This window comes from Spea bombifrons, chromosome 4, assembly GCF_027358695.1.
Source record: "Spea bombifrons isolate aSpeBom1 chromosome 4, aSpeBom1.2.pri, whole genome shotgun sequence".
Taxonomy (NCBI): Eukaryota; Metazoa; Chordata; class Amphibia; order Anura; family Pelobatidae; genus Spea; species Spea bombifrons.
Genome location: NC_071090.1, coordinates 107,302,296 through 107,316,008, shown reverse-complemented (window position 1 = coordinate 107,316,008; position 13,713 = coordinate 107,302,296). Strand labels below are relative to the sequence as shown.

Below are 13,713 nucleotides of genomic sequence, written 5' to 3'. Positions count from 1 at the left end.
AAGCCTCCGTGCCATGAGGGAGCCTCCTTCCTACAGACTATGAGCCCTGGCCTTGGAAGGTCTTCTGTTTTTGGGGAGTTGGGTACAGGGGGTCCATAAGGACTACTTCTGCCCCCTGGTACAGAGTGCCACGTTTCCCCAAGTACCAGAAACTCTAAAGACTGTGGAGGGAGGGAGTTTTATGTGTGGTGTTATTCTCCATCGGGTCTGGACTTGCAGGAGCCGACTGTGTTTCCCATCCCTCCCACAGACTATAATAGCGACCCGCTACTGGGCTGAGGTGGGCTGAGTGCAAATACTGAGCTGTGTGCAAAGGAGGGCCTGATGGGGAACTGTGTGTGGTTTGGATTGTCTATTGTATGTAAATTGCCCCTTGTACTGAGTCCTGTTTTCACCTCAGCATAAGTGATGTCTGATTCTTGGGGTGGGCTGCTATGACACTTTATTGTCCTTATTAGAGGCGTCTCTCTACAATGCTGGATCTGCCTGGCGCTGAAGGGGTTAATTGTTGGTGTCCTGGCAGGAGGAAGCAACCCAGTCGGGGTACAGGGCATCCCGTCACATGCATTATGCAATTCAGTTAACGAGATTTTTCTGTTTAAACCCACTTGATCATCAGATCCTAAAACATTAGTTATGGCCCCCAGAGTATCTTTTAAAAAGGAACGATCTATAACTTTCTCATTAAAAAGGTTTTGGTAAAACTCTTGTGAAACTTTTAAATTGCCCGTAAAGGAAGACTGGCCCTCCATTTCTAAAATTAGGTCTCTTTTGAGATATTTGTTTAAAAAAGAAGCGAGCGCACTTCTCCCCTTCCTCCAAGTGCTTTACCCGGGCATTAAAAACAATTTGTTTACCTTTTAAATCTAAAACCTTTTTAATCTCCTTCTTTAACCCCTTAAGGACAATGGGCCGTCCCTAAACCCATTGAAAACAATGCATTTTGCGGCCGTACATGTCCGGGCGTTGTCATTAAGGGGTTAAAAAAAAAATCTTGTTTGCTCTCGTTTTACTTCCCCTTGCCATCATGAACAACAAAAAAAATTCTTAATCTTGGACTTGATGGTTTCCCACCAGTCCAAAAAATTCTGACTTGGGTCTTTCTGGTGCCGCCATCGCCCATATGAGACCTTAAAACCATTCCTGATTTGGTCGTCCTCTGGTAACAATAAATTAAGTTTCCACAGACCATTCCTATTTTTAGATTTATTAGGAGTTAAAAAGCTAGTTTTTATGATCTGGAAACCCATTATCTTCTAAAAACATGTCCTGGAGATAAAAACTAGAAGAGGACAACATAAAATCCATGCGAGAGCTGACCTGGCCGTTAGACCATGTATATCCAGGGTCAGGGGGCGTTTAATGGCTCCTCACATCTTTTAATTTAAAATCAATAATACAATTTTAAAGCTGGCGGGAAGTTCTACCTACCTTCTGGTTCTCATCCCCTCCACTTCTTTTTTTGCCCGGTAATATACAATTAAAATCTCCTCCAACTAGTAGGGGGGAAGAACCTGTGGCAAAGAAGGAGATAGGCTCTAAAATTTCTATTCTTTCATTTCTAACTGGTGAAGCATATACATACATAAGACTGATATTAAAACCTTTAAAGAACAACATCAATTAAAATTGCTCTCCCGCAATTGAATAATAGAATTTAAAAGGATAAAAAAGGTTCCCAACCCCAGCGGCTTTATTATCATGTGATCCAGACCAGTAAGAGGGTCTAGCGCAATAGTCCTTCTGTAAACGTCCATAAAACAGTCCATGATACACATTCATGCTCACATACATACCGTATTTGCTCGATTATAAGACGAGGTTTTTTTCTGAAAAATACCCCTCGTCTTCTAATCGGGGTCATCTTCTAATCAGACCTCAAATAGAGGTCTGATTATGAGACTAAGATCCAGATCCCCCGCACCGCTGCAGGGGACCTGGATCCTCCTGTCTCCCCCCCCACCCCATTTAACACCCCCCCACACACACACACTTACCGGTGCTTCCTGCTGTATTGCCGGGGCAGCGATCCGCGTAGACAACGTCCGCTGCAGCCGGAAGGAGGCGTGGCTAGCAGCGAGGGTTGTCTGCGTCCGTCGCGTAGACCTTCCCCAACTGTCAGAGATCAGAGATCACCGGTGCGGCACCAGTGCGGGGAACTCTGATCTCTGACAGCCAGGGAAGGTATATGCAACGGACGCAGACAAACCCCCGCTGCAAACTCCACCTCCTTCCGGCTGCAGCGGAAGGAGACGTCAACCCGCTGCCCCGTCAATACAGCAGGAAATTGGAAGCACCGGTAAGTGTGTGTGTGTGTTAAATGGGGGCATAGGGCATTTCTGGAATGCCTTATACCCCTATATGCCACTCTGGCACTTAGGGGGTTAAAAGGCATATTATGTGGCAGAGTGGCATATAGGGAGGTATAAGGCATTTCAGGAGGCAGAGTGGCGTTAAGGGGGCATTTAATAGAGCACTCTGCCTCCTGAAATGCCTTATACCTCCCTATATGCCACTCTGCCCCATAATATGCCTTTTAACCCCCTAAATGCCAGAGTGGCATATAGGGGTATAAGGCATTTCTGGAGGCAGAGTGCTCTATACAATGCCTTTTAACTCCCTTAATGCCACTCTGCCTCCTGGAATGCCTTATACCTCCCTATATGCCACTCTGCCCCATAATATGCATTTTAACCCCCTAAATGCCAGAATGGGATATAGGGGTATAAGGCATTTCTGGAGGCAGAGTGGCACATAGGGGGTCAAAAGGCATACCATGGGGCACAGTGGCATATAGAGGGTTAAAAGGCATATCATGGGCCACAGTGCCATATTGGTGTGGCAAGCCTGGGGGCAGATGTGCGTAACTGGGGGACAGGTTGGAAAATACAAGGAAATAAAAACAAAAAAAATATTTTTCTCAATCATAGCTTTTATTAAAAAAAATAGTTTACATGAATTAACATTTACTGGTAAAACTTTTTTCCTTTAGGGTAGTCTTATATTCAGGCTTTTTCTTTTTTTCCTAAGTTAATATTCAGATTTTGGGGGGTCGTCTTATAATCAGGGTCGTCTTATAATCGAGCAAATACGGTAGCTAGATTTATATAAATATACATCCTGCCCGCCCCCGCTTATCTCTCATCTCTCCAGCAGCTTTGTCTGGCTGCTCACACACCGTGGTTTCACTGCGAGGTCACGTGATGATAAGTTCCTGTCTCCCTGTGCTGGTTTAAAATAGTATAGAGAGGGCCCTTTCTAAACAATTTTGAACCGGTACGAGGAGACAGGAGGAAGGGGTCGCAGGGGTCGCCCGAGCCCCCCAGGTAGTTCTGCCCCTGCACTGGAGTGTCTGAAGGCCATATCGTTGCAGTATTCCACCTGTACATCTGTTTTTGCCTTTTCTTCTTTCTATCTTTCTTCAATGTTTATGTCCCTATATGTTGGAAATCTGAAGCAAAACTAGAGCATATAATTGTGTAAACTATTTTCTTTTTAAGCGCACCATATCACCATTAATACTACATTTCACTCACAAAGAGCAAACTACTGTTTATCCTCAAGAAGGACAAGGTCCACCTGCCTAACAGCGACTGTTTATAAACCATCACAGTACCCTGCCGATCCTTTTCTTCCCTTTCCCGTGTTGATGTTGCCCAGTCTGCAGTGTTACAGGTAAGAAAGAAATGCCTATTTTTATTTATCTATTTATTTTTTTAGCACAGTGAGGTAAGAAACGTGGTCAGAATGTGAAAGGAGATGGTTAGTTGGCTATAACATCCTTGGAAGAGGTCAAGTGGTGCTTGGATATTCCCGTATTGGGCAGGCTGCGTATGGGGCTTAATTGAGGGGGGCAAGAGGCTGTGGCGCACGCGTAGAGGATGATGGACATTCTTAGAAACACACATTCCAAATTCTCTGACTTCTTATTAACCCTTCTAAAAGATTATATTGTAATAACTTGGTAACGGAAGCAACCTAATGGTTCTACTAATGTTCCTTGTGAAACCCATCACTTTTCAGGAAGGTAAAGCTATTCTGACAGGAGCTTCGCTGTCTGGTGGAGGAGGACAATGATAGTCCAACCTAGAATGCTAGGACCTTCACTTAGCTCACTGTATTCATCTCCGCTGGATGAGTTTAGATGATCTCAATAGAAAGACGTTGACCTCCTTTGCTTTATCAGTGTTTTCAAACTGTGTCAAGTTTATACTCATTGTAAATGTATTTACCTGCCTTGTACATCATTCATAGTTTGGATTGTAGGTGCCTTGTTTTTCCCTTAAAATGAAACATTTCTGTATTTTATTTGGTGATAAATGGTTGACTTGAATACCTGTCATTATTGTTTTTATGTCAAGAAAAATTACATTTTAAAAAAGGAGAGAAAGGGAAAAAAGAAAAAAGCTATTATGAAGGACATCGGCCGTATTCAGGCAGGGATTTCAGCTGTGATCTATCAGTGAGAAAAGCGACGAGTGGGATTCTTGATTATGACGTAATTCATCTGTTTATATGATCAGCACTGGGTGCTGGTATTTATTATCTTCCTATGATTGCGTCTCACTTACAAACTAATATCATGGTGCTTAATATTATTGTTTTAATTAAAACATCATTTCTTCATGAAATATAGAAATATAAATTACATTTATAGAAAATATATAATTTGCTTCTTAAAGAAACCTAAACACTTTCTTGTCCCTGACAGATCCACAAATAAGATCGCATGTTGAAGCAAGTCCTTTAATATTCATGCTTTAAAAAATAAAAAACTTTCTTGAGGTCTCCCCATCTCCTCCATGGTCCGACAATTCTTGCCAATCAATGGCTGGAAATCAAAGAGAGCGTTTTCTCCTTAGATGCCCCACCACCCCGCGACGTTCACCAGCTGGGGGCAGGCAATGGGCAATGGGGCAAATGCATATGGAGGGGATTCTGCAGAACCCCCCCATGCATTTACAAGGGGGACATGCTGAAAATCCTATGCGATGTGCATGATGGCTGGCGTGTCCCTTTAAAGTATATGTCATAAATACATATCTCTTATTTATTACATAGAGAAGTGTTTAGATAACATAACAAGTTGAAAGTATGCATTCAGACGTTAGACCGAGGGGTGGAATTCAATTTAGACGTCATCTTTTTCTATAGGACAAATCCCCGGTTGACTTTCAGAACCTAAGGGTGGGACAAATAAAATATTTGACCTTTTATGCCTCTTTATTTTGTTTTTTTAAAAGAAAAGATTGTTCTTTCTTTTGAGACTATTTTAAGTCCAACACTCAAAATATAAGTAATACACAAAATTTTATTGTATTTTTGTATTTTGCCACTACAATAGTTAAGTTGAAAATACCCAAAATTGGATTATTTAATTGTCTTGATTTTGGAAATTATTTTATTTATATAGAATTTTCGCAAATTACAGGCAATTACGAGACAAATATTATGCAGCGTAGGTCTTTGTCCCAAAGCTGCATCGTTTAAGACAGCCCGGGGGTTAAATTCCATTCCCAGGAGCATTCGGACACCCGTCATCCAGTCATTTTGTCACAAATGTGTAGCCAAAGTTTACCGTAATGTTAATTTTCTGTGCTTTTTTTAAAAACCGCTTTCACGCTGCTTAAGGTCATGAAACAGCAAGTAAATCCACCGAAACTTGTGATGGAAATAACCCCAAATCATACGTTTTTTAATGGTGTTTAGAAGTCCATATATTTGCAGATCGTTTACCAATTCAAAATAGCCCTTAATTTTGCCCTTTTGTTTGCTAGACCCATGTCTTGGCTCCATCACCTGAGCACCATACCAATGGACTTCTGTAAAACGTTTATAAAGCATGGCTGTCTGCAGGGGCGCTTGCCCCCCCCCCGTGAAATTACCTGATTATCTAAACTAATGAAAGATTGGGAGCGGGGTTAGAGCTGGCGCTGGATTTAAAAATCTGGAAATGCTCTCATCTGAGTTCCTGATCTTTGCGTTCTGACCCTTTGCCTGCCTGACCATCCTTGGTGCTTTTGTGCTTCTGTCTGGTCCCTACATGTACCAGTTTGGCTTGTCTGACCACCCGCCTTGTGTACGGACCCTTGGCTTGTATGACTGCCCCGCTACATGTACCAGCCCGACTATCCTGACTATCCGGTTTGACTTAACCCTTGGTTTTCTGAGAAACTATTTGTGAAGTCTGTCCTGTGCTGGAGCCTGAACCTTGCTATATCTACTCAGTACCGATACTTACCTGCTTGCACAGAGGCCTCCTTGCTGTTGGGATCGTCTAAATCCTGCTAACTCCGACCGACGGCTTCTCCCTTGGTGGTCGTATTCTGGGCAGAAGAACTTCTGCCTCTGGTGTGGGCAAACGCAACAGATTCTGGACAACCTGTGTTGGATAGTGGAGTTGTCAACAGTAATAGAGATGCCAGGAAAAGTGGACAGATTAGATTTATGAATGGATATTGCCCTACTGGTCGCAGAGAAGACAGTCCAGAGAACCTTGTGATACCCGTTATCATAGTGTGAAGATATATAGTGACATAAGCGCTTACTAACCCCCCCCCACACACACACACGGCAGACGGAATGAACGCTAACCTTAATGATAATCAGCGTAACACAAGTTATGGAGTGTAACTGCCTGATGTAATGACGCAAACATCTACCACTTCTGCTAGGATGCCACTTTTCTACCACCCAATTAAAATGCATTCATTTCATTCATTCAGGAACCAGTAATGAAAGAAAAAGAATGAATGAAAAATGAATAAAAGAAGAATGAAACAAATTGAAAAAGGTTTTGATTTTTGCGCTGGGTACTGGAATATTATTTTAACATACCATTTATAAATTTTCTGTTTTGTAGGTGTGTTTAGGGATGCTGACGTGAATCTATGCTGATGCTGTTTTCTTTTTTGGATGTTCTTGGAAGAAACAGATAATGGCCACAATGATTTGGACCAGAAGACTGTGCTGGGTTCTCTTCTGCTTTATAGGATATTTGGCATTGGTGAGAGGATGTTAAATAAAGTTAAAACAAACCCCCCCCCCCGACGTTTTAATTTAAGTGCCAGGCAGGGGCGCCGAGCGGTCGCTTGTGAAGTTTTCAGCAACCGTTCGGCGCCCCTCACTCTCCGTGACTCCGTTTCTGGGGTCCTATTTTTTCAATATTTAAAAAAATGTTTTTGTTACAGCAGATTAGCTGTTTTTTCCTTGTATTTAACCCCTTAATGACAAAGCCCGTACATGTACGTGCTCAAAATGCATTGTTTTCAATGGGTTTAGGAACCGCCCATTGTCCTTAAGGGGTTAATGTATATTATTGTTTCCATTGTTTCCAGTTATATATTACTGTACTTGTTTGCACTTGCACATAAACTATCTTTAATGAAAGCTAGTTGTTTGTTACAAGATTTTTTTCCTCTCTTTTTTTTGGGATGGGGGGGCGCCAGAGGAGTAGTCTGCACAGGGCGCCAGAACACTGCTGGATCAATTACTCTACATAACCCCTCTGTGTGACTCCTAAGCCCTATAGCCCTCCTATTACTCTATACAACCTTTTAACATAGGTACTTAGAATTTGCTGGCAGATCAGACCCATTTGGCCCAGTCTAGTCTGCCCGTAGAAACCTTAATCAGTGGTTGGTCTCGTCTTAGATTCAGGAGCCGTGTGTCTATCCCATGCGTGTTTATATTCCCTCACTGTATAAACCTCTACCACTTCTGCTGAGGGACACCTGTCTACTAAGCAATCACTAAAGTAAAACCCTTCCCGTTAGACCATATAACCCCTCCTATTACTCCATAAAACTCCTCCCTGTAACGCCAAAAAACCTTTCTATACCTCCTCTTACTACTCCTGATAAGCTTTCCGTTTCCATTATTCCTTATCACTACCCTATAATTCCTCCTACAGTCCCACCTTGTTATTGACCTCCGACATCTCCCAATTGCTCCATAAAGTCTATGCAACGCATTATACTGATCTGTATATTCTCTCCATGTACATATAGGTCACCTATAGGATGATAAGAATGAAATCTACGGATTTGTATCATCCTCCCCCATTAAGGACATTTCTGAATCCTGTCACAAATCCTCATACAACTGTGAATGATGAGCTCATGAAATTACTAGACTGGCCAGAACCCCCTACTACTGTTTCCAATATCAGCCTCTCCACCCACCCCAAAAAGAGCACTTTCCACCTGCTAGACAATCAGACCACGTTCAAGGTTGGAGAAACGTTAAGGGTCCTTATCACGGCTAAGGATCACAACGGCTACCCAAAAACCTATGGAGGTGACTTTTTCGAAGCAAAGTTGCACTCCCCGAAGTATAAAGCTGGGGTAACTGGAAATGTGAAGGACTTTGGCAATGGAAGCTACTTGGCCGCTTTCCTACTCCCATGGCCTGGAGAAGTTGCTGTGAATATCAAGCTAATTGTGTCCAGTGAAGCTGTGGCCGTCCTTAAGGACAAGAGAGAGAATCACCCAGAAAAGGTAACAATGGGTCAACCATGGAAAGGAATTGATATGTCTTTTGAACCTGTGTCATGTCTTTTGCTTCTTATTAGATTAAAGTGTGATGGATGTACAAATCAGTGTCTACCCTCTGGCACTCAAGTGCCACCCCGTACGGAAAAATATGAACTCTTTAATTTAGTGGGTTGGGTAATATGTGTAAGTGTGTTACTGTGTGATTCTGTTTATATGTGTGTGTGTGACTGTGTGTAAGTATGTGAGGGTGAGTATTCGGATTTGTATGAAACTGCAAATTTTTAGCAAATTTGACGATTTGTACAAAGCCACAAAAGTGAGGTCCTCCACGCGAAACAGATGTAAAAGCAAAAAGCTCTGAAAGTTTGCAGGCCCTTTCACTCTCTCTAAATGTTTCCCTACCTTCTCTGCCGACCACTTCTGCTTCTTCAGACGAAGGGCTGGTAGGGGTTTGAATCCCTTGCATCGTGAAAAATGGGCCAAACGTTTTTTATCCGCCATCAACTTCTATGTTTCTAGGTAATCTAATGGGTGATGTATTTTTGTTTTTTTCCTTGAAGGTCCATTTTAAAGGGTTTTTCCAACTGAATGGCGTTACTGAGGTCACCGAATGTAATGTTGAGCTGGGGAGGAGCGACGTCTGTACCTATAGCCACCCTATCAGTGGTGACACGTGGCAGTGCGTGAGGCCACAAAAGCTGCCTTGTGACGCTTGGGTTTCTCATTCTACGGGCGGCTTTCGTAATGTGACCAGTTTAGTGGAGAGTTACTTACTGAGTGGGTGAGTGAAACACTGAAACAGATTACATTTCTCCTGGACTCTATCTAAAGAACTCTAAACTATCAAAGACTCGCCGAAAAAATATCTTTCCATTCAGAGAAACCAGACTTTCTAAAATCGAAGATCTTAGTTGGACTGTTGTGCATCTCGGCTTCTGTCCGTACATTAAACTGCTCTGTTTTATCATTCATGGAGCTCAAATTCACTGGCATCCGAAAACAAGTCTCGAAATGTAAATATAAAATTTAGTGTGAGCTCCTCTTCCGTTTGCTTAAGAGAAAATCCCTGGACCAGTTTAAAGGACGTCTCTACTTCTGGTTGAACAAGCTTCTTGGCTTGTCCAATTTTAAGATGTCTTGCACCCAACTGCCGGAGACTGTCACATGACCATACCTACCAACACTCCAGCAACAAGTGCCACCAGCAGCAGGGTCCGCAGCGTGGGAAGTGCAGATATGTTTGCTCCACCATGCCACCAAAACCTTGCACACCAAATGTAGTGCGGGTGTATGTGTGTACAGGGCCAGATTAAGAGCATCAGGACCTGGTGCTGAGGAGTTTGGTGGGCCTTTCTTGGAAATAAATAAAATAGACAGAATGGACAAAATCTTAACTGCTCGACATCCATGTGTACTGGATAAAGAGAACATCAGTGCTCGGAAGAAAGTATAAGATAGAATCTTATGTGATGGGAGTGGGAGTACATCAGTACACTAAAAAAAAACTCATCATACACGGGAATCCCGAAGCCACAATTTAGTGCCACTGATCCTTTTTAATAAGATAAGTAGGTTGAAATAGAGTAAATAACACCTTTACTTTTGCTCTGACTGATTTCTGGGCCTAGAATGTTTTGTCCTCTGAAGTACAAATTCAGGAGGGTGTTTTATCTCTGGATATGTAAAAATTAAATAGTTCAATTTATTTCTACAGAAAGTAAAGGGGCAGAAAACAGATGACTAAATACACACCAGGACAGGCTCTGCCACTCAGACACCCAAACACACACACCAGGACAGGCTCTGCCACACTGACACCCAAACACACACACCAGGACAGGCTCTGCCACACAGACAACCAAACACACACATACCAGGACAGGCCCTGCCACACCAACACCCAAACACACACAACATGACAGGCTCTGCCACACAGACACCCAGATACATACACACCAGGACAGGCTCTGCCCCACAGACAACCAAACACACACACCAGGACAGGCCCTGCCACACCAACACCCAAACACACACAACAGGACAGGCTCTGCCACACTGATACCCAAACACATACACCAGGACAGGCTCTGCCACACTGACACCCAGACACACACACCAGGACAGGGTCTGCCACACAGACAACCAAACACACACACCAGGACAGGCCCTGCCACACTGACACCCAAACACACACAACAGGACAGGCTCTGCCACACTGACACCCGCATCCGGAGGGTTTCCACGGACGGTTTCACTTTGGTATTGATTTATGTGATAGCCGCAGCTGGCCCTCTTGTGTATTGATGCTGCCAGCCCCCAGTTGTATTTGTGCACTCCAGAGTGCCCCCCATTGTGTATTTATGTCCGCAGTCAGCCCCACATTGTATATTTATCGAACCAGACAGCCCCACTTTAGTATTGATTTATGTGATGCCCCAGCCAGCACCCACTTGTGAATTAATGCCCCCACACCCTTGCGTATTGCCCCCAGCCAGCCCCACATTGTGTATTTATGCCACCCACCCCCCCCTTTAGTATCAAATCAGATCTGGCACCCAGACCCAGATTGGAAGAATAGGACTTGCCATCTTTGCCCCCAAAACAGCTTGCCTGTGGCATCTTTGCCACCAAAACAGCCTGCCTGTGGCATCTATGCCACCAAAACAGCCTGCCTGTGGCATCTCCCCCCCTTACACATCCATGCTGTCACACACACATATTCATTCACTCGTCCACAAATATTTATTCACTAATTCACAGAAAATCATTCACTCATTCAGATATTCGTTCATACATTGATACTCATTAATTCCTTCATTCAGATACTCATGTACATATACTCATTCACAAACATTCATTCACTCACTCCTTCACAGATACTCATCAATTCACCCACTCACTCACTAACTCAATCTCACGTTTGCCTTTATACAGCCTCCCCCACCCCCTTACCTGAACTGAAGATGTATGTGCCGCTCGCAGACTTCCGCAGGGGCCCGCTGCTTCATTCTGGGTTGCTCGCACTCGCACAACTTTTTTACTGCACAGGGGAAGCAGAAGCGCAGCAGGGTCATGTGACGTACGTAACGTGACTCGGTTGGATTCCTGCGTCTCCCTGGCGGTAGAAGAAACGGTAGACGCGCACGAGCAACAAGTACCGTAAGTAGCGGGCCCCTGAGGAATTGATCATGGGGGTTGCCTGGGCCCACTAGAGTGGCCGGCCCGGACGCAGTTGCCCTGCAAAAAGGATGGCCGTAGAGGCCGCATAGGCCCAGTCACTCTGGTCCTGACTGGGCCTATTTTAAGGTAGAGGCCTGGAGCTGCAGCTCCATCAGCCCCTACGGTAATCCGGCCCTGTGTGTGTATAAGGTGTGTAGGTATGTGTATGAAATATAAGTATATTTAGTTTTATTGTGTAATAGCCTTCTATTAATTACATTATTCCAATTATTCTTACCAGCTCCGCATTGACCGCTATTTTTGCTTACTTTGACCTTCTTCTTTTTCTCATAGAACTCATCTCAAAGCTGCCAGTCTGTAGACCAGGTCAAGAGCCCCCACAGACTTCTGGATATTATTATAATGATAACTGGGCATCCTTGACATGTCAGGGGCAACACTTCCCTCACCCATCAAATGCCAGTGACTGCCTACGGGGAAAGAATATCTACATGTTTGGAGATTCCACTCTGCGTCAGTGGTTTGAATATCTAGAGAGATTCATCCCAAGTAAGCAAAGCCACCAAGAACCATAGGACCTTTTTCTGTATCTGATTTCCTTTAGAAAATTAACATTTTAAAGGAAATGGAAAATAATGGTTAGGGAAGGATGTTGATCTAACAGGGGGGGTACATGGAGGAATGAACATTAGGAACTAAAGAAAAGAAGAAAGGAGGAGGAGGAGCAGCAGTATACAATCTAAGAACTAATCCAGTAGATTGAGGCACTGGAAAAGTGAGGAGGATTAAGAATGTTTAAATCAGAAAACAGCCTAAAAAAAGATATTCTGATTCAGCTTTGAATTATAGCTGTTTTTATAGTTTCTCAGCCGTGGAGTTAGTATTTTGGTTTCTGAGTTCCTCGTCTTGTGAATTAAACAAAAATATAAGACAGAGATTTATCAGGAAGCCAAATACTTACATAGCTTCTAATATTAATTTCTAGCTTGACTCTAAAACTAGATGAACATGTACAGCTCTAAGAACAACCATCTAGGACACCCTCCGTAGAAAGGGTGACCATGACATGTCTTCCCTTGCATAGATGATATGGATAAAGGAAGAACAGGATAGAATGAACAAAGTGTAAAAGTAGAGCCAGTTTTTGGTAGAAATAGTTAAAAACAGGTTTTATGATCCAGTTTCTGAACAAATATCTGGAATGTACAGGTCATTAGCCTTGTTTTGGGGTGGTTCATAGTGAAAATAATTACATTTAGGAAAGGTAATTAACAACTAATGTTAATCTAGAAAAATGAAGAACTTTTGTGTTTCCTCTCAGGCCTCAAGAGGATTGATCTGCACGTTAATTATCTGCCTGGACCATTGCTTGCGGTAGACCCTGAATTTGGACTCTTACTGACTTTTAGATCTCACGGACTACCTTATAGGACCACACGGACTATGGCCTCTGATTTCCACTATGAGTCTGTAGACATAGCGGGCATTAGTGGAGGACCTCATACAGTTGTAGTGATAACAGTCTGGGCCCATTTCACCAGCTTCCCAATACGGTTTTACATACGAAGGTTAGCCCAGGTAAGGAAGGCAGTTGTATCCCTGCTCTCCAGCAGCCCACAGACTACCGTTATTATTAAAACGGCTAATACAGGCGAAACATCTGTATACACCAGTGATTGGCTGGCTTTTCAACTGGACATCTTAATGAGGGCAGCATTTAAAGGTCTGCCCATCGCCATGATTGACGCATGGGATATGACGTCATGTCATTATTCTTTCAAAAACATCCACCCGGGTCAGCAAGTCATAAGGAATGAAGTTGATCTTATGTTATCTTATATCTGCCCCCGTTGAGCCACATACCCCCCATGAACCATTCTCGCCAAGGCATAGAGCGGCAATTCCAGTAGGGCAGCAGTTCCTTGCGCTGACCATGGCAGATGGCAGCCATGGATGTAAGAGGTTGGGGGGGCAGCTGGGGACCTGCCCTGGGTCGAGCTTAGGACAGCACCCACCTGGGATACATCTCTGCCCTATC

The 13,713-nt window shown here is 43.5% G+C and overlaps 1 protein-coding gene across 1 annotated transcript; it reads left to right on the top strand.

Moving 5' to 3' along the window:
- The first annotated feature begins 6,908 nt into the window (after positions 1 to 6,908).
- On the top strand, positions 6,909 to 13,529 carry LOC128491561 (NXPE family member 3-like). The gene is made up of 6 exons (XM_053463880.1): positions 6,909 to 7,006; positions 8,010 to 8,669; positions 9,056 to 9,276; positions 11,544 to 11,654; positions 11,956 to 12,224; positions 12,997 to 13,529. The coding sequence occupies exons 1-6, from the start codon at positions 6,938 to 6,940 to the stop codon at positions 13,527 to 13,529; spliced, it is 1,863 nt and encodes a 620-aa protein (XP_053319855.1). The 5' UTR covers positions 6,909 to 6,937.
- Positions 13,530 to 13,713: the final 184 nt, after the last annotated feature.

Coding starts and splice junctions, on each gene's coding strand:
- LOC128491561 (XM_053463880.1), top strand. CDS start 6,938: ATGGCCACAATGATTTGGACCAGAAGACTGTGCTGGGTTCTCTTCTGC. Junction 7,007..8,009: donor TTATAGGATATTTGGCATTG/GTGAGAGGATGT, acceptor ATGTACATATAG/GTCACCTATAGGATGATAAG. Junction 8,670..9,055: donor TCTTTAATTTAGTGGGTTGG/GTAATATGTGTA, acceptor TTTTCCTTGAAG/GTCCATTTTAAAGGGTTTTT.